This window comes from Takifugu rubripes, chromosome 13 (genome assembly GCF_901000725.2).
Source record: "Takifugu rubripes chromosome 13, fTakRub1.2, whole genome shotgun sequence".
Classification (NCBI taxonomy): Eukaryota; Metazoa; Chordata; class Actinopteri; order Tetraodontiformes; family Tetraodontidae; genus Takifugu; species Takifugu rubripes.
The window spans coordinates 333551-355634 of NC_042297.1; the positions used below are offsets into that span (position 1 = coordinate 333551).

At 49.6% G+C, this 22084-nt stretch overlaps 1 protein-coding gene across 2 annotated transcripts in view; it reads left to right on the forward strand.

Annotated features, from left to right (window-relative positions):
* Window positions 1–21843, forward strand: part of LOC115252111 (collagen and calcium-binding EGF domain-containing protein 1-like) — a 28897-nt gene extending 7054 nt beyond the window's left edge. The window contains exons 2-10 of one of the 2 annotated variants that reach the window (XM_029846497.1): window positions 14443–14495; window positions 17123–17257; window positions 17343–17480; window positions 17590–17723; window positions 17811–17925; window positions 18281–18420; window positions 18893–18928; window positions 20117–20152; window positions 20357–21843. In XM_029846497.1, the coding sequence (XP_029702357.1) occupies window positions 14443–14495; window positions 17123–17257; window positions 17343–17480; window positions 17590–17723; window positions 17811–17925; window positions 18281–18420; window positions 18893–18928; window positions 20117–20152; window positions 20357–20545 (976 nt within the window). In that variant the 3' untranslated portion in view covers window positions 20546–21843. The remainder of the gene's footprint in view (window positions 1–14442; window positions 14496–17122; window positions 17258–17342; window positions 17481–17589; window positions 17724–17810; window positions 17926–18280; window positions 18421–18892; window positions 18929–20116; window positions 20153–20356) is intronic. The other variant, XM_029846496.1, reaches the window with a different exon arrangement.
* Window positions 21844–22084: the final 241 nt, after the last annotated feature.

The following is a 22084-nucleotide window of genomic DNA, read 5'->3' on the forward strand; positions in this document are numbered from 1 at the left end:
GGCTGCATAAACTGGCTCTAGGGACATGGAATGTCACCTCTCTGGTGGGAAAGGAGCCTGAGTTGGTGCGCGAGGTTGAGAAGTTCCGACTAGACATAGTCGGCCTCACCTCGACGCACGGCAAGGGCTCTGGAACCAGTCTTCTTGAGAGGGGTTGGACTCTCTACCACTCTGGAGTTGCCGATGGCGAGAGGCGACGAGCAGGGGTGGCAATTCTGGTTGCTCCCCAGCTCAGTGCCTGTGTATTGGAGTTTACCCCGGTGGATGAGAGGGTAGCCTCCCTTCGCCTTCGGGTGGGGGGATGGATCCTGACTGTTGTTTGTGCCTATGGTCCAAACAGCAGTTCAGCGTATCCACCCTTTTTGGAGTCCTTAGAGGGAGTGCTGGAGAGTGCCCCTTCTGGGGGCTCCCTCGTCCTCCTGGGTGACTTCAATGCTCACGTTGGCAATGACAGTGTGACCTGGAGAGGTGTGATTGGGAAGAACGGCCCCCCTGATCTGAACCCGAGCGGTGTTTTGTTATTGGACTTCTGTGCTCGTCTCAGATTGTCCATAACGAACACCTTGTTCAGACATAAAGGCGTCCACATGTGCACTTGGCACCAGGACGCCTTAGGCCGCAGATCGATGATCGACTTTGTGGTTGTGTCATCGGATTTGCGGCCGCATGTTCTGGACACTCGGGTGAAGAGGGGGGCGGAGCTGTCAACTGATCACCATCTGGTGGTGAGTTGGCCCCGATGGTGGGGAAGGATGCCGGACAGACCTGGCAGGCCCAAACGTGTTGTGAGGGTCTGCTGGGAACGCCTGGCAGAGTCCCCTGTCAGAAGGAGCTTCAACTCACGCCTCCGGGAGAGCTTTGACCATGTCCCGGGGGAGGCGGGGGACATTGAGTCCGAGTGGACCGTGTTCCGTGCCTCCATTGTTGAGGCCCCCTGGACGCCTCCCTGGTGAGGTGTTCAGGGCATGTCCCTCCAGTAGGAGACCCCCGGGGAGACCCAGGACACGTTGGAGAGACTATGTCTCTCGACTGGCCTGGGAACGCCTGGGGATCCCTCCGGATGAGCTGGAGGAGGTAGCTGGGGAGAGGGAAGTCTGGGCTTCTCTCCTTAGGCTGCTGCCCCCGCGACCCGACCCCGGATAAGCGGTAGAGAATGGATGGATGGATGGATGGTCTCTCAGTAATGTTTCTAAAGTGAAAAGACACTGTTTAAATGAGAGAGTTAAAGGACAGAGCTTGGCCAATAGATACTCCAAGATTCCTCACAGAGAGACTAGCCGCTAAGGAGAGACTAGCCGCTAAAGAGAGACTAGCTGCTAAAGAGAAACCTGTTAAGGCAGAAGCCACAGAAGTCCAAACAACTAGCGTCTCTCAAGAAGAACGAGCACAGGAGCCATATCCAATTACCATTCAGAGTTTAAGCAACAAGCTGCTGCTCCTGATGAGCTGACGAGCAGCAGGTGAGAAGCTCCGGAGGAGGGGTTGGAGAAATCTGCCTCCCATATATTCGTGCATACATATGAGTTACTCATCATCGTTAGGGAATCACAGAAATGTGAACAATGTGCACACAACCTTTAACAAGTTATTTAATCAAATGACATGTTTTTTCTCTCGATAGATAGATAGAGATAGAGAGCGTAGGGGTTGGGACAGAGGGTTAGGGTTGGGACTGAGGGTAGGGGTTAGGACAGAGGGTAGGGGCACTTCTGCTGTGGAAGACCTTCTGGAGCTCGGATGTTTCCCTTGATGCTCCAGGAAGTGAGCTGCCAGGACACTAACAGAGGGGGGGGGGGGTGCGCTCAGGATTACCCTCATAACACCTTCACATATGTAAACTTGCAAGAGTTTTATAAGGGACGTATACAGTTGTGCACTATATGAAGTGAACGTCCCAGTGCTCAACAGTCAGGGGGAAGCTGAGGTCAACGTTGAACTTTCATTTGCAGAGAAGAATTTATGGAATTGATAAATACAGGGCATTGGAGAAATAAAAGCAAAAACTTTGGCTGCCCTTTAAATACAAACCCTTAAACTTAACAGACAGAAAACCAACCATCATGATCCCAGTAGACGTGCAGGCCCTGAACATGGTCCTGGGCCTCTGTCACATCAAGAGGCAGCACAGATATATAGCAGCCACAGAAATAGGCCTGTTTCTGGGCAGACCATGTCGGGAGGCCCCTGACCTCTACTGAGCTCCGCTTCCTGTGTTTCTCTGCAGAGAGAAACCCAAAGCTGACAACCTTCACTGACATATTTTAAGCATTCTCATCATCATCTCTCGTTTCCTAGTCATGATCCTTGTCTTCACATTCTGATTTAGATCAGTGTTATTTCAACAGACATCAATAGTCCAGAATGTCCTTCACCTCCAGAAACATGTGCAGTCCTGCTCCCAGGACCCCTGCACTGTCTATGGTTTCGGCTCTGGGAGGTCGAGTTTCTTTGGGATTCTGTAATGAATATCCTGTCTTTAAGAATGGAGAACTACTACACACACATGCACCAATAAATCATAGTATAGCTAGAAGGGAACCCATAGCAGTGGAGTCAGAGCACAACCCCCTGGAAAGAAACCCCTTTCCTAAAGAACACCATCGCATGTGTGAAAGGTTCCAGGTGCAGGTTGGCCTCTGGACCTGTTCGGGGTTTACTTTACATCTGCAGTGCTGACTTAGTGCAGGGTTAGCTGCAGTGGCCTCTGGGGACCGTGGGCTTGTCTGGGACCCCTGATGGGCTGGAAGCTGCTGGGTCAGGAGAGATGGACCGAGGGGTGAAGGGTCAGGCAGGTGTTTAAAGGGATCAGAGAGGATGAAATGATTATGTTTTATTCACCTTGTAGATGCACACATGACCCATCAAGGATGGCTATAAAATATGAATAGTGATGTCATCCCTATGTACCACAACTGACTTGAGCTCTTTCCAAGGGATGTGTACAGAGCAAAGCAGTACATTTAGAACATAAAATGTTTGAATATTGCTCTCAAATAAAGGCTTTTCATGCACTTAAGTAAAGCAATGTAATATAAATGTTCTGGAAAGGTCAGCTTTCATCACGCTTTCCTTCTGTCTGTGACACTACTACTACGAGCAGTTGTTGTCCCACTCTCCGGTCCAAATGGAGACACTTTGAGGTCCGGTCAGAACGACAGTCTCAATAACTGACGTGACACCGAGCGCCTCATCTACAAAAACATCTGGATAAAGCACTTGAAAGCAAAGCTGATCGACGAACCTTCCGGAATCGTCTGTCAAAACCCTGGGACTTTTCAGATCTGGAGCCGATAGGCGAGCATTTGTGTGTTTTGTTTGCGTTTTCCTGTCTTTCTGCCTCTATTGGTGGATTCCTTCATGGACCTTTTGCTGGTGACATCACGCCTGTTTGCATTGGACGGTCCTCAAGAGCCGCTGCCTCCAGTCCACCAGCGTCTGAGCGTTAATCTGCTCAGTGCTGAACGTGGTTCTATCGTGTCTTCTGGTGAACTGGACCTTCCAGTAACTTTCTCCGTGTTCTCACATCCCCTCGAGGTCTCCACGCGCCCCTCATTGGGAGGAACGATGTGCACCTCACCCCCCTCATCTTGTCTCCAGGCGGTGCACGCTGATCTGCCTCGTTTAACCACCGTCAGCTGTCCATTGTCTGCTTGGGGGTCCAGTCTGAAGCGTGTGTAATATTCTGATCAGATCATTTTGGACCTGGCCGACGATGCCGCTGTTCGGCAGGGTGCCCTTATGGGCAGCTCGACAAGCTTCTGTCTGACGGATGGAGCTCCCTCCAGAGTCCAGAGTCTGGTGTTGGGAGTCTCCTTGGACAGGAGCATCCAGCCCCCTCCCAGCACAGTCTCCCGCCGCTTCAGCGTCCTCCAGAGCGTCCGCTCCTTTGCACTCAGCACCTCCTTTTTCCGGCGCTCCACGTGAGCCACGCGTCCCATTTCCTGAGCTGCCACGGCCTGCTCTCATGCTGAGGTGGAGAACTCCACTCGCTCTACCACACCCTTCCTCCACACCCACCGGATTTGTTTTACCATCTTCACCTGTTGCTCATTTTCAGCCTGTTGCTATTGCTTCATGCCCGACTCTCCAGCGTTATCTGCATTCGGATTTTCTGGTTTGACCCTGACTGCCTTGGACATTCCTTCTTCACCTCCACCCTGGTAAACCCGACAACCTTTTGTCCCCAACTAAGAGTTTTGCCTATGTGGTTATTTGGACCTACATCCTCCTGTGGCTGTGTGGCGTCATCTGCCTTCCACGGAGTTCCGTGATTACTTTAGTTCTGTTGTCCACAAGTTATCAATAAAGCTCCTTTTAACTGTCTGGAACTGCTTGTTGCAATGCTCCTTGGTTTTTGATCTTCAGCCATTAAATCAACCTACTGACTGGGCTGAGATTGCATGTATTGTCATTTCTGATCAGGGAGGGCTGTGCCACTGCTATAATTGAGAATCAGCCACTGGTTTCTGTGCATTTTGACCCTTTTAAGGATGAGCTTAGAAGTATGCTTTATCACCTGCTCCAGGGTGGAGAGGCGGCAGCGAAGCTCCTCTCCTTAATGCAGGGGGGTGCATTGGTTGCAGATTATTCCATCCAGTTCCACAAGCTGCCCACGCAGTGGTTGGAACGACGCCGCACTCGGGAAGTCTGCTGTAAGGGGCTGAGGGAGGAGCTGAAGGACGAATTAGCGGCTCGAGATGATACCGCATTTCTCTCACAACGTGCCTTCTCCAGCAGTCTCAAGTTGTCCCACAGTTAGTCCACTTGAACCTTTAATCGTTGCACCGATGCCGACCCCATGTCTGTCAGCTGCAGTAGAGGAGCCCATGCAGCTTGGCCGGGCCCTGAGAGACAGAGGAGGTTGTCTGAGAGGCTCCGCTTGGATTGTGGGCAACCAAGCCATGTCATTGCTGGGTGCATGTTCCAGCCAAAAGACTAAGCTAGCAGCATATGCAGGAGTGCTGGCGAGCAGAGCCGCTTCCTGTTCTATGTCCTCTCACCTCACATTCCCTGGTCCACTCCTCTGGCTTCACGACTTCATCTCTCTTGTTCTTAATTGACTCTGGTGCTGAGGACAGTTTCATCAACGTGGACATGGCCATTGAGGACCTATCCAAGCCAAAGTTCATCCTGGGTTTATATACTAAGGTCCTGGCTAAGGTAACCCACCGTACAGCACCCCTGACCCTCATCACCTCACGTAATCAACGGGAGGACTATGCAATTTTTTCAGTCAACTTCCTCCCTGGGAGTCCTGGGCGCCCCATGGCTAGCCCGCCACAACCCCCACTTTGATTGGTTGGCCGGGAGGCTCAGTAGCTGGAGTGTTACCTGTCATTCAAACTCAGCTCTCTCCTCCGCTTCGAGCAGCTCAGAGCCATTACCTGAGGTCCCAGATCTCTCCACAGTACCTGTCAAATACCATGGCCATGACGAGGTGTTCAGCAGGCAGCGCGCGGTTTCTCTACCCCCTCGTCGACCCTACAACTGCGGCACTGAACAACTTCCCGGGGCTCCCATCACAAATACTGCTACTGCTACTACCACCACCTTGTGGTTCCTTCCTGCTCCATGAGGAGGTTCTCTCTGCTGCTTCCCCTAACCTTTGCACAGCCTTCTTTCTTTCACTTCCTGTCAAACCCCAAGACCTCACCTGCCAGCCTGTACCTGGACAGGCAGGGTGCTCCGATTTATGTTATGTTATTTATTTCAGCTTTATTTTAACAGATATGATAAATTTAGAATAGCACTTTATTAACAGCTCTTCCCCCCGGAAGAGCTGATGGAAGTGGCCGGGGAGAGGGCTGTCTGGGCATCCCTCCTGAAGCTGCTGCCCCCGCGACCCAGATCCGGATAAGCGGGAGAAAACGAACCTTTATTAACAGTGGGGATCTGGCAAGAGGCCCAAACAGGACGCAACCATAGATCCAAAGAGGAAGAGACAAGAGTTAGAAGAAACAGATAAATTAGCCGGGACTGTTGGGGTTTCTGTGTGAACATGTGGAGTGATGGAAGAGCTGAACATTTTAGAGTGTTGAAGGGTGTTTCAATCACTTGCTGCAGAAGAAGTAAAAGAATTTTGGCCAAAGAAATTGCGGGCCGTTAGGCAGAGTAAGGAAGCAACCCGGCATCAAGAAAAATGGTTTAACAGGTTGAATAGGTATTGGGATTTTTCCCCTAGTAGACCCTTATCTATAAGGGATGACAGGGGTCGCTGTAGGTGTCCAGATCTGATGCAGCCTGACTGATGTGAAACTTGGATAGAGTCCAAGCCACCTTCTGTAGTCCTTGTTGGTCTTTCTCTGAGGCGTCATCGCTAATTCAGAAATCCCAGTCCACCACGTGTCCTTTAGATCCCATCCCAACACACCTGTTGAAGGATGTTCTACCATTGATAGGCAGTTCTATCCTGGACCAGATCAATAGTTCTTTAGTGTCAGGTTATGTACCCCGGTCCTACAAGGTGGCAGTGATTAAGCCGTTGCTTAAAAAAAAAACCATCACTGGATCCTGATGTCTTAGCAAATTACAGGCCGATATCCAACCTTCCTTTTATCTCTAAAGTTCTAGAGAAGGTGGTGGTGACTCAGTTACTGGAGCACCTGCAGAGAAACAGCCTGTTTGAGATGTTTCAGTCAGGCTTTAGAGCTCACCACAGCACAGAAACAGCACTTCTTAAAGTCACTAATGATCTTCTCATAGCTTCCGATCATGGACTGGTCTCTATGCTGGTTCTGCTGGACCTCAGTGCTGCTTTTGATCCAGTTGATCACAGCATCCTGTTACAGAGACTGGAACATGTGATTGGGATTAAAAGGGACAGCACTAGACTGGTTTAGATCATACTTATCTGATAGATACCAGTTTGCTCATGTCCATGGTGTTCCCTCCTCATACAGTAGGGTTAGCCATGGAGTTCCTCAAGGTTCTGTACTCGGACCAATCCTCTTCACCTTGTACATGCTTCCCTTACGGACCATTATTCGGCAGCATGGGATAAATGTTCATTGTTATGCTGATGATGCTCAGCTTTATTTATCCATGAAACCCGAGGAGACAGAGAAGTTAGTGAAGCTTCAGACCTGTCTTAAAGACATAAAGTCCTGGATGTCTTCAAATTTCCTCCTCCTTAACCCAGGAAAAACTGAGGTCATGGTGTTTGGTCCTGAACCTCTCAGGGATAGATTAGATCACATGATCACCCTAGATGGTATCTCATTAACATCTAGTCTCTCTGTGAGGAATCTAGGAGTAACTTTTGATCAAAATCTCTCCTTCAACTCACACATTAAATTAGGGTTAGTGCCTAGTGCCTCTAGTGCCTTTTTTCCACCTGAGGAACATCTCAAAGATCAGGAAGCTACTGACCCACCATGATGCTGAAAAGTTAGTCCAGCATTTGTTCCTTCCAGGCTGGACTATTGTAATTCTTTATTATCAGGGTGTCCAAACAACTCTTTAAGAAGCCTCCAGCTGATCCAAAATGCTGCAGCCAGAGTTCTGACAGGTATTGACTACAGAGGTCACATGACTCCTGTAATGGCGTCGCTTCATTGGCTGCCCATTAAATTTAGAATAATTTTTAAAACCCTTCTTTTGACCTACAAGGTCCTCAGAGGCCTAGCTCCATCCTACCTGGAGGAGCTAGTGACACCTTACCAGCCCAATAGACCGCTCCGCTCTCAGAATGCTGGTCTACTTGTGGTTCCCAGAGTTTCTAGGGGTAGAATGGGGGGCCGAGCATTTAGCTACCAGGCCCCCCTGCTATGGAACCAGCTCCCTGTCCAGGCCCCCCTGCTATGGAACCAGCTCCCTGTCCAGGATGGGAGGCTGACTCCATCGCTACTTTTAAGATCAGACTTAAAACCTTCCTCTTTGAAAAAGCTTATTGTTACTAATTCTGCAGTTCCAGTTACTATCATAGACAGACAAATTATCATACTTAGGGGGTCGTCTAATCGTTAGGTCACATCTTAGCTATGCTGCTAGAGGCCGAGGCTGCCGGGGTCCAGAAACATGATCACCTGACAGGCCTCTGTCACCCCATGGGGTCCTCCTCTCCTCTCCTCTCTCTCTCTACCCACCCCCCCATCAGCAGGAGGGTCCCCCTACATGAGCCTGGTCCTGCTCAAGGTTTCTTCCTGTTAAAGGGGAGTTTTTCCTTGCCACTGTTGCTTGTCTGGGGTTAGTCCCTGGGATTCTGGAAAGCGCCTTGAAACAATTTTGATTGTAAAAGACGCTATATAAATAAAGATTGATTTGATTTGACAGCGGTCTAGGAAGCAGACCATGCAGGTATAGCCATGTCTTTACCTTTCCTGGAAGTCCAGATTTCTCAGTGTTCTTCACCCATCTTGCTTGTTTCTCAGTAATGTGGATGTTGTTTGTCCTTCAGTGCCTCATCATGCCAGACATATGATGGCATTGTCCTTGATACATGGTACGGCCCCACCTTAGAGAGCAGATTGTTGTGGTGTTGTCTATCCTATAATGTTGATCCTTGATTTTCTTGGCTTGAAAATCATCCTAGCCCAGGTTGTCATCTTGTCAAGGCTGTTAGAACCCATCTAGCCTGTGTGAGGTATGTTTTGACCATAAGAATCCATGAAGCATCATGTCGCCGGTTGTCAAGCACAGGAGCCCATCATTGGACCTCTGGTTTCCAATGATGGGGCTAATGAACATGATAAACAACTTGATATTCCATGCTTTGGCACCTCTTCCTTTTATGGGGTGCTGCTACAGTGTGATGTTGTTAGGAATCTACCTTTTTTGTGTGTGTTTACTTTGCTCCTTCCTTCAGACCTTCCTTGTTTTTTTGACTCCCTCTTCTGATCACTACACACCTTGTTTCATCACTCCACCTGGTCCACATCAATATATTTGCCCAGCTGTTGTAAATTATGGTATATCAAGTATTAGGCTCTTAAAGGACTTCCTGTGTCTTTTCCGCATTATTTGGGAATTTTTTGGATTCGTTTTTTGTACTGCTGTCTCATCTTACTTGACTCTCAGTCAATTCTCAGTCCTCCAGGACTGCAGGGAGCTCGGAGTCAGCGTCTGGGTTAGCGTTAGGGATTCCAGGTGCACCGGTGAGTCCTCAACCAGAAGCAGTCCCCCTGGACTGCACAGAACTCAGGAGACAGGTTCTGCACCACACAAGTCCAGCAAACAGCATGAAGACCTCGAATGTAGGGAAGACGGACCAAGCAAAGCCACACCAACAAAGCCGCAACACTCCCACCACCAATCCACAAAGCTCACACAACACTCTGGCCCTGGTGGGCAGGCGCTCCCTCCCTAAGTAGGCGACCAGATGTTAATTGCCCACAGGTGCGCCTGCCTGCAGCACCAGCTGCCACCAATCGAGCTCCTCCACGCCCCCTGGAGGAAAAAACCAGACACAACCCCAACAACACCGTCTCCCCTGTTCTGTCCATTCCAATCAGTTGTTTGTGCCGTATAACATTAACTCTTATCCCTGACCTGCCTCCAGATGACTGATATAAGTTTCTATTCCTGCTAATTCATTTAGAGTTCCGATTTCCCTCTTCAAGCAGCTTCTGAATCAAGCTGAACAAGGCTCTTGACACCTTGTGTTTAAACTCCCACGTTGCTTAAATGAGGCAGCTCCAACTTCCAATAGTGAAGAAGGGAAATGTTCTTAAGTCCGATTCCACAGACTAGAACTGTGGTGTACAGTTGGAGTCATGATGACCGCTCTGGTTTCAACATACTGAACCAACATACTTTTGCTTCTCAAAACAACAACACCCCCTCGTCTGGTTTGTCAGACACCCATGAACCTCCCAGCGGGGGCTGCATATCTGGTGGGCAGTATGGAGATGTTTTACCCTAAAATATAGCATTTTAATGCATTATACAAAATAAATGCAAACACTTTCGCTATTGTGTGTTTTTGCCAGTAAAACTCGTCTTATAAATATTAGCGTGCTCTACCTTTAACTGTTACTTGTGTTGACCGTTTGTTATTATTGTACCCTTCATAGGGTTAGGGGTTAGCGTTAGGGTTAGCGTTAGGGGTTAGCGTTAGGGGTTAGCGTTAGGGGTTAGGCTTAGGGGTTAGCGTTAGGGTTAGGGGTTAAGGGTTAGGGGTTAGCGTTAGGGGTTAGGGGTTAGCGTTAGGGTGAGAGTTAGGGTTAGGGGTTAGCGTTAGGGGTTAGGGTTAGGCTTAGGGGTTAGCGTTAGGGTGAGAGTTAGGGTTAGGGGTTAGCGTTAGGGGTTAGCGTTAGGGTGAGAGTTAGGGTTAGGGGTTAGGGTTAGGGGTTAGCGTTAGGGTGAGAGTTAGGGTTAGGGGTTAGCGTTAGGGTTAGGGTTAGGGGTTAGCGTTAGGGGTTAGGCTTAGGGGTTAGCGTTAGGGTTAGGGGTTAAGGGTTAGGGGTTAGCGTTAGGGGTTAGGGGTTAGCGTTAGGGTGAGAGTTAGGGTTAGGGGTTAGCGTTAGGGGTTAGGGTTAGGCTTAGGGGTTAGCGTTAGGGTGAGAGTTAGGGTTAGGGGTTAGCGTTAGGGGTTAGCGTTAGGGTGAGAGTTAGGGTTAGGGGTTAGGGTTAGGGGTTAGCGTTAGGGTGAGAGTTAGGGTTAGGGGTTAGCGTTAGGGTTAGGGTTAGTGTCTCACTGTTGACGATCAGAGTTTTCAACTTACTTTCTTCTTGACCTGTTCAGATAGTGAGCTCACAGCTGCATCATCACAACCACCCCAGAGAAACTTCTCAGCATCTGGTCCTTATCTGTCCAGTTTACTTTTAGACCTTGAGTTGAATCCTGGAGCTTGTTAATGTCTGTCGTGTTGGCCTGGGGTGACCCTGACACCATGAAATCCAGAATCAAAGCAGACAAATCTCAGATTAAAAAGAAACAGCAACTTTTTCTGTATGTGCATCATATAGGACACAGGACACAGAAGGACACAGTGTCTCACTTACTATAAACTTCCTGTCCTGGAAAACTTTACTGCTTTTTTAAAGAAAGACTGGAAATCTTAAATTAAGATTTGTGTGTGTGTGTGTGTGTGTGTGTGTGTGTGTGTGTGACAAAAATCTTTCTTACATAAAAGGAAAAAGGGTCCAGAGAAGTGAAGAACTCTCTCAGGGAAGGTTGTGATACTGGCCTGGGAGCTGCAGCCGCTTTGCTACACACATTAGAATTGATTGTTTGACTGAATCTGTGATTCAACTACCAGAATTCTCCTAACCTGGATGACTGAGAACCTGCACAGACAATTGATTGGTTGCTTAATTAGGGGCACTCTTTGTCATGGCTGTATTTTATTTTGGTGTTTTATTGTGTATTTCCTGTTTTATTGTGGAAGTTCTGTTTCCTGGCTGTGAGTCCTTCCTTTTACCTAAAAAGTTCATCATTTTCTCCTGTGTCCTCTTCCCTTCCCGTGACTTTTTAAGGCTCGTCCAGCTTCCCTTTGGTCCCAGATTGTTTTTGTGAGTCTTTCTAACCCTAACCCTGACCCTCTAACCCCTAACCCTGACCCTAACCCTAACCATCCATCCATCCATCCATTCTCTACCGCTTATCCGGGGTCGGGTCGCGGGGGTAGCAGCCTAAGGAGAGAAGCCCAGACTTCCCTCTCCCCAGCTACCTCCTCCAGCTCATCCGGAGGGATCCCCAGGCGTTCCCAGGACACGTTGGAGAGACATAGTCTCTCCAACGTGTCCTGGGTCTCCCCGGGGGCCTCCTACCGGAGGGACATGCCCTGAACACCTCACCAGGGAGGCGTCCAGGGGGCATCCTGACTAGATGCCCAAGCCACCCCATCTGGCTCCTCTCAACGCGGAGGAGCAGCGACTCTACTCCGAGCTCCTCCCGGATGGCAGAGCTTCTCACCCTATCTCTAAGGGAGAGCCCAGCCACCCTACGGAGGAAGCTCATTTCAGCCGCTTGTACCCGTGATCTTGTTCTTTCGGTCATTACCCAAAGCTCATGACCATAGGTGAGGGTAGGAACGAAGATCGACTGGTAAATCGAGAGCTTCGCTTTTCGGCTCAGCTCTCTCTTCACCACTACGGACCGGTGCAGAGTCCGCATTACTGTGGACGCCACACCGATCCATCTGTCGATCTCCCGCTCCATTCTTCCCTCACTCGTGAACAAGACCCCGAGGTACTTAAACTCCTCCACTTGGGGCAGGATCTCCTCCTTTACCCGGAGAAGGCACTCCACCTTTTTCCGGTCGAGAACCATGGCCTCGGATTTGGAGGTGCTGATTCTCATCCCAGCCGCTTCACATGCGGCGGCGAACCGATCCAGTGATAGTTGGAGGTCACGGGCCGATGAAGCCAACAGGACCACATCATCCGCAAAAAGCAGAGACGCGATCCTGAGGTCACCAAACCGGATCCCCTCAACACCATGACTGCACCTAGAAATTCTGTCCATAAAAATTATGAACAGAATCGGTGACAAAGGGCAGGGTTAGGGTTAGGGTTAGGGTTAACCCTAACCCTAACCCTAACCCTAACCCTTTATGTCTGAACAAGGTGTTCGTTATGGACAATCTGAGACGAGCACAGAAGTCCAATAACAAAACACCACTCGGGTTCAGATCAGGGGGGCCGTTCTTCCCAATCACCCCTCTCCAGGTCACACTGTCATTGCCAACGTGAGCATTGAAGTCACCCAGGAGGACGAGGGAGCGTTAGGGGTGGCCGGACCTCTGCCCATGGAGTCCGGCCGGGCGCAGCCCGAAGAGGCAACATGGGGACCCCTTCCCGTGGGCTCACCACCTGCAGGAGGGGCCAAGGGGGTCGGGTGCATTGTGTTTTGGGTAGCAGCCAGAGGCAGGGACCTTGGCGGTCTGATTCCCGGCTGCACAAACTGGCTCTAGGGACATGGAATGTCACCTCTCTGGTGGGAAAGGAGCCTGAGTTGGTGCGCGAGGTTGAGAAGTTCCGACTAGATATAGTTGGCCTCACCTCGACGCACGGCAAGGGCTCTGGAACCAGTCTTCTTGAGAGGGGTTGGACTCTCTACCACTCTGGAGTTGCCGATGGTGAGAGGCGACGAGCAGGGGTGGCAATTCTGGTTGCTCCCCAGCTCAGTGCCTGTGTATTGGAGTTTACCCCGGTGGATGAGAGGGTAGCCTCCCTTCGCCTTCGGGTGGGGGGACGGATCCTGACTGTTGTTTGTGCCTATGGTCCAAACAGCAGTTCAGCGTATCCACCCTTCTTGGAGTCCTTAGAGGGAGTGCTGGAGAGTGCCCCCTAACCCCTAACCCTAACCCTAACCCTTTGGTCCCAGATTGTCTTTGTGAGTCTTTCTAACCTTAACCCTAACCTAACCCTAACCCGAACCCTGACCCTTTAACCCCTAACCCTAACCCGTAACCCGTAACCCTAACCCTTTGGTCCCAGACTGTCTTTGTGAGTCTTTCTAACCCTAACCCTAACCTAACCCTAACCCTTTGTGAGTCTTTCGAACCCTAACCCTTTGTGAGTCTTTCTAACCCTAACCCCTAACCCTAACCCTTTGGTCCCAGATTGTCTTTGTGAGTCTTTCTAACCCTAACCTAACCCTAACCCTTTGTGAGTCTTTCTAACCCTAACCCTAACCCTTTCTAACCCTAACCTAACCCTAACCCTTTGTGAGTCTTTCTAACCCTAACCCTAACCCTTTGTGAGTCTTTCTAACCCTAACCCTAACCCGTAACCCTAACCCTTTGGTCCCAGACTGTCTTTGTGAGTCTTTCTAACCCTAACCTAACCCTAACCCTTTGTGAGTCTTTCTAACCCTAACCCTAACCCTTTCTAACCCTAACCTAACCCTAACCCTTTGTGAGTCTTTCTAACCCTAACCCTAACCCTAACCTAACCCTAACCCTTTGTGAGTCTTTCTAACCCTAACCCTAACCCTTTGTGAGTCTTTCTAACCCTAACCCTAACCCTTTGTGAGTCTTTCTAACCCTAACCCTAACCCTTTGTGAGTCTTTCTAACCCTAACCCTAACCTAACCCTAACCCTTTGTGAGTCTTTCTAACCCTAACCCTAACCTAACCCTAACCCTAACCCTAACCTAACCCTAACCCTTTCTAACCCTAACCTAACCCTAACCCTTGTCTTTGTGTTTCTTTTCTTGTTTGACTCCCAGCTTTGACTGTTGGTACCTGTGATTGCTCAGCTTTCTGCCTGCTCCCTGCCTGTTTGTGTCTGCCTGATTCAGCCTGCTGGTCTCTGTATGACATATTGCCTCCACGCAGGTTATAGAGTTTGTTTCCTGGATTTGAATATCTTGGTTCTTTCTTCCTTGGCACATTCATGCTCCTGTGCTCCTGAAAGTCTGCTAAACTATCTTCAGAAAGTGTTCTGGCACATGTAGCGTATGTGAGAGCTGCCTGGCTTTTGTTCCTTCAGACCTTTACAACTTGCTCACTCTGCTGAGCTAAGAGCCTCTTTCAACAGCTCTCCTTTGTTTTCCAGGAGGAAATGCTGTGATGGTTTCAGGTTTGTGATGGGCCAATGCATATCTGAAGGTAGGTAACGCATCCACGCTGTCAGAGAGCCCGGTAGATAAGAGATAGAGACACACCGTTGGATGGATGATGGATGGAGGGATGGATGGATGGATGGATGGATGGATGGATAGAAGATGGATGATGGATGGATGGATGATGGATGGATGATGGATGGATGGATAGAAGATGGGTGGATGATGGATGGATGATGGATGGATGGATAGAAGATGGGTGGATGATGGATGGATGGGTGGATGATGGATGGAGGGATGGATGATGGATGGATGGTGGATGATGGATGGATGGATAGAAGATGGATGGATGGGTGGATGATGGATGATGGATGGAGGGATGGATGGATAGAAGATGGATGATGGATGGAGGGATGGATGATGGATGGATGATGGATGGATGGATAGAAGATGGATGGATGGGTGGATGATGGATGGACGATAGATGGATGATGGATGGATGGATGGACGATAGATGGATGATGGATGGATAGATGGATGATGGATGGAGGGATGGATGGATGGATGGATGGATGGATGGATAGAAGATGGATGGATGGATGGATGGATGATGGATGGATGGGTGGATGATGGATGGATGATGGATGGATGGATAGATGGATGGATAGATGGATGGATGATGGATGGAGATACAGATATAGAGAGATGGGGAAGTACAGGTAGAGAGACAGAGAGAGAGAGAGAGAAATAAATAAATAAAGATACAGAGAGAGAGAGGGAGAGAGAGAGGCTAAATATTATCAGTATTGGCAGAACAGAGATCAATACCATAGTGTTGATGTGAAATATAGGATTAAAATCATCTCCAGTCTTAACACGTAACAGTATCTATGTTTTCGAACTGAGAGATATTTGTACTCCAGGAATGTTGAATGACAAGCATCGGAAACCCTAACCCTAACCCTAACCCCATAATTAGCCCAAAATCATTTCCAAGAATTATTTCAACCCCACAATGCAAAGCTTGAAATGTATCGATGTATTCTGTTTAGTGTGGCCTTCATCAAGCAAAGCCTCATTAAAATGTTAGTTGCTAGGGTTAGGGTTAGGGTCAGGGTTAGGGGTTAGGGTTAGAGGTTTAGGGTTAGAGGGCTAGGGTCAGGGTTAGGGTTAGGGTTAGGGTTAAGGTTAGAGGGTTAGGGTTAGGGTTAGGGTTAGATAGAAAGGTTCCAGGGAAGCTGCTCGCCTCTTTTCACCTAACCCTCTTACCCTAACCCTCTAACCCTAACCCTCTAACCCTCACCCTCCAACCCTAACCCTCTAACCCTAACCCTCTAACCCTCTAACCCTCTAACCCTCTAACCCTAACCCTAACCCTCTAACCCTAACCCTAACCCTCTAACCCTAACCCTCTAACCCTAACCCTAACCCCCTAACCCCTAACCCTCTAACCCTAACCCTCTAACCCTAACCCTAACCCTAACCCTCTAACCCTCTAACCCTAACCCTCTAACCCTAACCCTCTAACCCTCTAACCCTCACCCTCTAACCCTAACCCTCTAACCCTCTAACCCTAACCCTCTAACCCTAACCCTAACCCCCTAACCCTCTAACCCTCTAACCCTAACCCTCTAACCCTAACCCTCTAACCCTCACCCTCTAACCCTAACCCTCTAACCCTCACCCTCTAACCCTAACCCTCTAACCCTCACCCTCTAACCCTAACCCTAACCCTAACCCCCTAACCCTAACCCTCTAACCCTAACCCTCTAACCCTAACCCTAACCCCCTAACCCTAACCCTAACCCTCTAACCCTAACCCTAACCCTCTAACCCTAACCCTCTAACCCTAACCCTAACCCTCTAACCCTAACCCTAACCCTAACCCCCTAACCCTAACCCTAACCCTCTAACCCTAACCCTAACCCTCTAACCCTAACCCTCTAACCCTAACCCTAACCCCCTAACCCTAACCCCCTAACCCTCTAACCCTAACCCTAACCCCCTAACCCTAACCCTAACCCTCTAACCCTAACCCTCTAACCCTAACCCTCTAACCCTAACCCTAACCCTCTAACCCTCTAACCCTAACCCTCTAACCCTAACCCTCTAACCCTAACCCTCTAACCCTAACCCTAACCCTCTAACCCTAACCCTCTAACCCTAACCCCCTAACCCTAACCCTCTAACCCTAACCCCTAACCCTAACCCTAACCCTCTAACCCTACCTCTAACCCTAACCCTAACCCTAACCCTAACCCTCTAACCCTAACCCTCTAACCCTAACCCTCTAACCCTAACCCTCTAACCCTAACCCTAACCCTCTAACCCTAACCCTCTAACCTAACCCCCTAACCCTAACCCTCTAACCCTAACCCTAACCCTCTAACCCTAACCCTCTAACCCTAACCCTAACCCTCTAACCCTAACCCTAACCCTAACCCTAACCCTCTAACCCTAACCCTAACCCCCTAACCCTAACCCTCTAACCCTAACCCTCTAACCCTAACCCTCTAACCCTAACCCTAACCCTCTAACCCTAACCCTCTAACCCTAACCCTAACCCTCTAACCCTAACCCTAACCCTAACCCTCTAACCCTAACCCTAACCCTCTAACCCTAACCCTCTTTTCCTGACAGTAGCACCAACATTCCTCTGCTTCTTCCTTGCAGCTGTAGATGTTTGTGCAGCTTCTCCCTGCGAGCAGCAGTGCACCGATAACTTTGGACAAGTTGTGTGCACGTGTTTCCTTGGCTATCGCTTCGACCAAGCGAGGCACCGCAGTCATAAATCTCCATACTGCCTGGGTCAGTGCACCTGTTGAGTCCCTGTGGCATCAAGGTTCCCTGTGATGAGAGGACACCTCACACTCTTCTCCTCTCACACCTGCAGACATCAACGAGTGTGAGCAACCAGGCACCAGCATGTGCCAGCACGAGTGTGTGAACACCGTGGGCAGCTTCCTGTGTCGCTGTGGCGGCGGCTACATTCTGGCGCCAGACAGGCGCTCTTGCATTCCCGTGCACAACTGTGAGATGCTGATGAGTTCTTTGGAGACGTTTATCTGAGAGCTCTTTGATGTCTGCATGCTGTCAGATGCTCTGAGAGGACAAGCTTGTCTAAAACTGTTCTGTTCCAGTGAGGTCCACGGGGACATCAGACACATTGATGAGCGCTGGTACCTGCTCTTTCACCTGTCAGGACTTTAGCAACATGAAAAGCAGCCTGTTGCAGCTGAAGCTAAAGCTGGGAAACATCCAGTCACCCAACCAAGTAGCACAACCCTAACCCTAAGCCTTCCTAGATACCCAACAGACCGCAGCCCTCAGCCTTGTTTGTAACCTGTGTCTTGGCTTTCAGATGCCTGGTTTGGCCACCAGCAGCAACAAACCATCAGTGGGCAGAGCAGGAAAGGATCCTCATCCAGCCGGTCTTCCAGGTGCTACTGGTCTTCCGGGAGCTCCTGGTGTCCCAGGTGATTTTGGAGCACACCAACGGTCCAGCACATTAGTATTGAGAGAGCTGGTTTGATTCCTTCTTCTGTCACTTTTTTGTGGTTGGGCTTTAGTTCCTCAGCAGTTCTTTTGTTCTGGTTTTTCTTGTGAACTGCGTTTTATCACTTATGTGATTATCTTTCTTCATGTTTTCATTCAGCTTCTTCAGTGTCTTCCTCTCCTCCTTCTTGTGTTTCTGCCTCCTCTGGTCACAAAGCACAAGAACATGAATAGAAGTGCAATGACGAAGAAAGTGAAAGTGCCTTAAACACTGAGAAATGCATGAAAGCAAAAGGACACAAAATCTTCTTCATATGTATCCGTTTGTCTTCACAGGACATCCAGGAGAACCAGGAAAGAAAGGGGAACCTGGGGAGAAGGGTCATCCTGGTCTCCAAGGTCCTCGTGGAGACATGGGTCCCATAGGTCCAGAGCCAGACTTGAAGCACATCAAAAGAGGACGCAGGGGGCCAGTGGTGAGCAAAAAAGTCTGATTTTGGAGCCTAGATGGAACTTCATCAGACCTCAAGGTCACATCTCGCTCAGTGTGACTCAGCACTGAAATTGGCTGGAACACAGAGACGAGTTGTCCTATCGTTGGAGACGAGTTGTCCTGTCGTAGGAGACGAGTTGTCCTGTCGTAGGAGACGAGTTGTCCTGTCGCAGGAGACGAGTTGTCCTGTCGCAGGAGACGAGTTGTCCTGTCGTAAGAGACGAGTTGTCCTGTCGTAGGAGACGAGTTGTCCTGTCGTTGGAGACGAGTTGTCCTGTCGTAGGAGACGAGTTGTCCTGTCGCAGGAGACGAGTTGTCCTGTCGCAGGAGACGAGTTGTCCTGTCGTAAGAGACGAGTTGTCCTGTCGTAGGAGACGAGTTGTCCTGTCGCAGGAGAAACAGCCCGAGGGCTCATCATTAATATAGACGATTGGCTGATCATCTCTTTTCTGCAGGGACCCCCTGGAGCACCAGGACGAGATGGACTAAAGGTGTGTGTTGCAGATCCTTCATACAAACACTCTCTTCTCCATTAAGGTCTAGTCAAGAGTCCACAAGAATGTTGAAGTCCACTGGAAGAAGATTCTCCATCTTCTAACCCTAACCCTCTAACCCTCTAACCCTGACCCTCTAACCCTGACCCTCTAACCCTAACCCTCTAACCCTCTAACCCTAACCCTCTAACCCTAGCCCTCTAACCCTGACCCTCTAACCCTAACCCCCTAACCCTAACCCTCTAACCCTAGCCCTCAAACCTTAACCCTAACCCTCTAACCCTAACCCTCTAACCCTCTAACCCTAACCCTCTAACCCTAGCCCTCTAACCCTGACCCTCTAACCCTCTAACCCTCTAACCCTGACCCTCTAACCCTGACCCTCTAACCCTAACCCTCTAACCCTCTAACCCTAACCCTCTAACCCTAGCCCTCTAACCCTGACCCTCTAACCCTAACCCCCTAACCCTAACCCTCTAACCCTAACCCTCTAACCCTAACCCTCTAACCCTAACCCTCTAACCCCCTAACCCTAACCCTCTAACCCTAGCCCTCTAACCCTAACCCTCTAACCCTAACCCTCTAACCCTAACCCTCTAACCCTAACCCTCTAACCCTGACCCTCTAACCCTAACCCCCTAACCCTAACCCTCTAACCCTAACCCTCTAACCCTAACCCTCTAACCCTAACCCTCTAACCCCCTAACCCTAACCCTCTAACCCTAGCCCTCAAACCTTAACCCTGACCCTCTAACCCTAACCCTCTAACCCTCTAACCCTAACCCTCTAACCCTAACCCTCTAACCCTCTAACCCCAGCCTTCAAACCTTAACCCTGACCCTCTAACCCTAACCCTCTAACCCTAACCCTCTAACCCTAACCCTCTAACCCTCTAACCCTAACCCTCTAACCCTCTAACCCTAACCCTCTAACCCTAACCCTCTAACCCTAACCCTCTAACCCTCTAACCCTAACCCTCTAACCCTAACCCTCTAACCCTAACCCTAACCCTAACCCTCTAACCCTAACCCTCTAACCCTAACCCTAACCCTCTAACCCTAACCCTCTAACCCTAACCCTCTAACCCTAACCCTAACCCTAACCCTGTGCTGAATCTGAAAGGAACGTGGGACATGTTACCATGGATGTTTACATTTATAAATTTGCCTTTTTTTCCATCCACAGGGTGATCAAGGGGCTCCAGGTCCCAGAGGTCCACCTGTAAGTTGACTCTTAAACTGACTAGAGGTGGTCTTTTGGACCCAAGAGGAAATCCAGATACTCAGCGTTAGCCATTATGCATCCACAGTGGAATTAGTCATGTTTCATTAATGAGATTAATGCTTCAGTTAATTAAATCCGTTGTATGAAACTGTTTGAGTCTCTGAACATTCTTCTAAAGAGAGACTCCTCTTGCATCTGCAGGGACCACCCGGCTCTTTTGACTTTCTCCTGCTGATGATGGCTGACATCCGCAATGACATCATTGAACTCCAGCAGAAGGTGCTGGGGGGGCGACGAGGCATCTCCCTGGAGACCCATCCTCATTCCAGTGGTGAAATGGAATTTGGAGAGTGGGGCTCTGGACAAGGAGACATCGTGCTCAATACCTGAAAACAACTCAGATGACTTTCTTGTCTGATAAAGGATCGTCTTCAGATCAGTCTTTCTGTGGAAGTGGGCGATGTTTTAAGGACCAACAGGAGCAAGGGCGCGACCTTTACGTGCTGGAACAATGGATCTTCTCCAGCGTGTCTCCAGAAAAAAGCAACACGGTGGAAAGACTCGGGACCCACATTCAGACCTCTGCACCTGCCTGCAGAACCCAGCTCTTAAATCTGGGTTCTGTAGCTCAAAGTGAGCAGAACTTTGAGGAATCATCTCCTCCCTGCAGCTGCTGCTGCACCAACTCGCTGAGAGCTTTGCTGCTTCGCTGTGTTGCTCTAAATCTCTGTAATATGTAATGAATCCACAGACACATGCTTGTATTCCCAGAGAGGAACTTTGATCCGTTTAAATCCTGAGCCTGAGGAATGTAAACAAGCCTCTTTCACTCCCACTGAGGAAGCCCGGAACATCTGTCCAAATGTAGCCTTGATAAGAACCTGAAGAACGTTTAAAATGTGTTTTCAAGTCTGTTTGGAGCTGCATTCATTCATGACCCAACATCTGCCAGCAGAACAGAACACCTCCGTTATACAGCCCCGCCCCCTCAACCTGTTACCTGAGCCATAAACACCTCCGTTATACAGCCCCGCCCCCTCAACCTGTTACCTGAGCCATAAACACCTCCGTTATACAGCCCCGCCCCCTCAACCTGTTACCTGAGCCATAAACACCTCCGTTATACAGCCCCGCCCCCTCAACCTGTTACCTGAGCCATAAACACCTCCGTTATACAGCCCCGCCCCCTCAACCTGTTACCTGAGCCATAAACACCTCCGTTATACAGCCCCGCCCCCTGAACCTGTTACCTGAGCCATAAACACCTCCGTTATACAGCCCCGCCCCCTGAACCTGTTACCTGAGCCATAAACACCTCCGTTATACAGCCCCGCCCCCTGAACCTGTTACCTGAGCCATAAACACCTCCGTTATACAGCCCCGCCCCCTCAACCTGTTACCTGAGCCATAAACACCTCCGTTATACAGCCCCGCCCCCTCAACCTGTTACCTGAGCCATAAACACCTCCGTTATACAGCCCCGCCCCCTCAACCTGTTACCTGAGCCATAAACACCTCCGTTATACAGCCCCGCCCCCTCAACCTGTTACCTGAGCCATAAACACCTCCGTTATACAGCCCCGCCCCCTCAACCTGTTACCTGAGCCATAAACACCTCCGTTATACAGCTGATGCTGATGTTGAGGCTGATGCTGATGTTGAGGCTGATGTTGAGGCTGATGTTGATGTTGAGGCTGATGTTGAGGCTGATGTTGATGTTGAGGCTGATGTTGAGGCTGATGTTGAGGCTGATGTTGAGGCTGATGCTGATGTTGAGGCTGATGTTGATGTTGAGGCTGATGTTGAGGCTGATGTTGATGTTGAGTCTGATGTTGAGGCTGATGTTGATGATGTTGATGCTGATGTTGAGGCTGATGTTGAGGCTGATGCTGATGTTGAGGCTGATGCTGATGTTGAGGCTGATGTTGA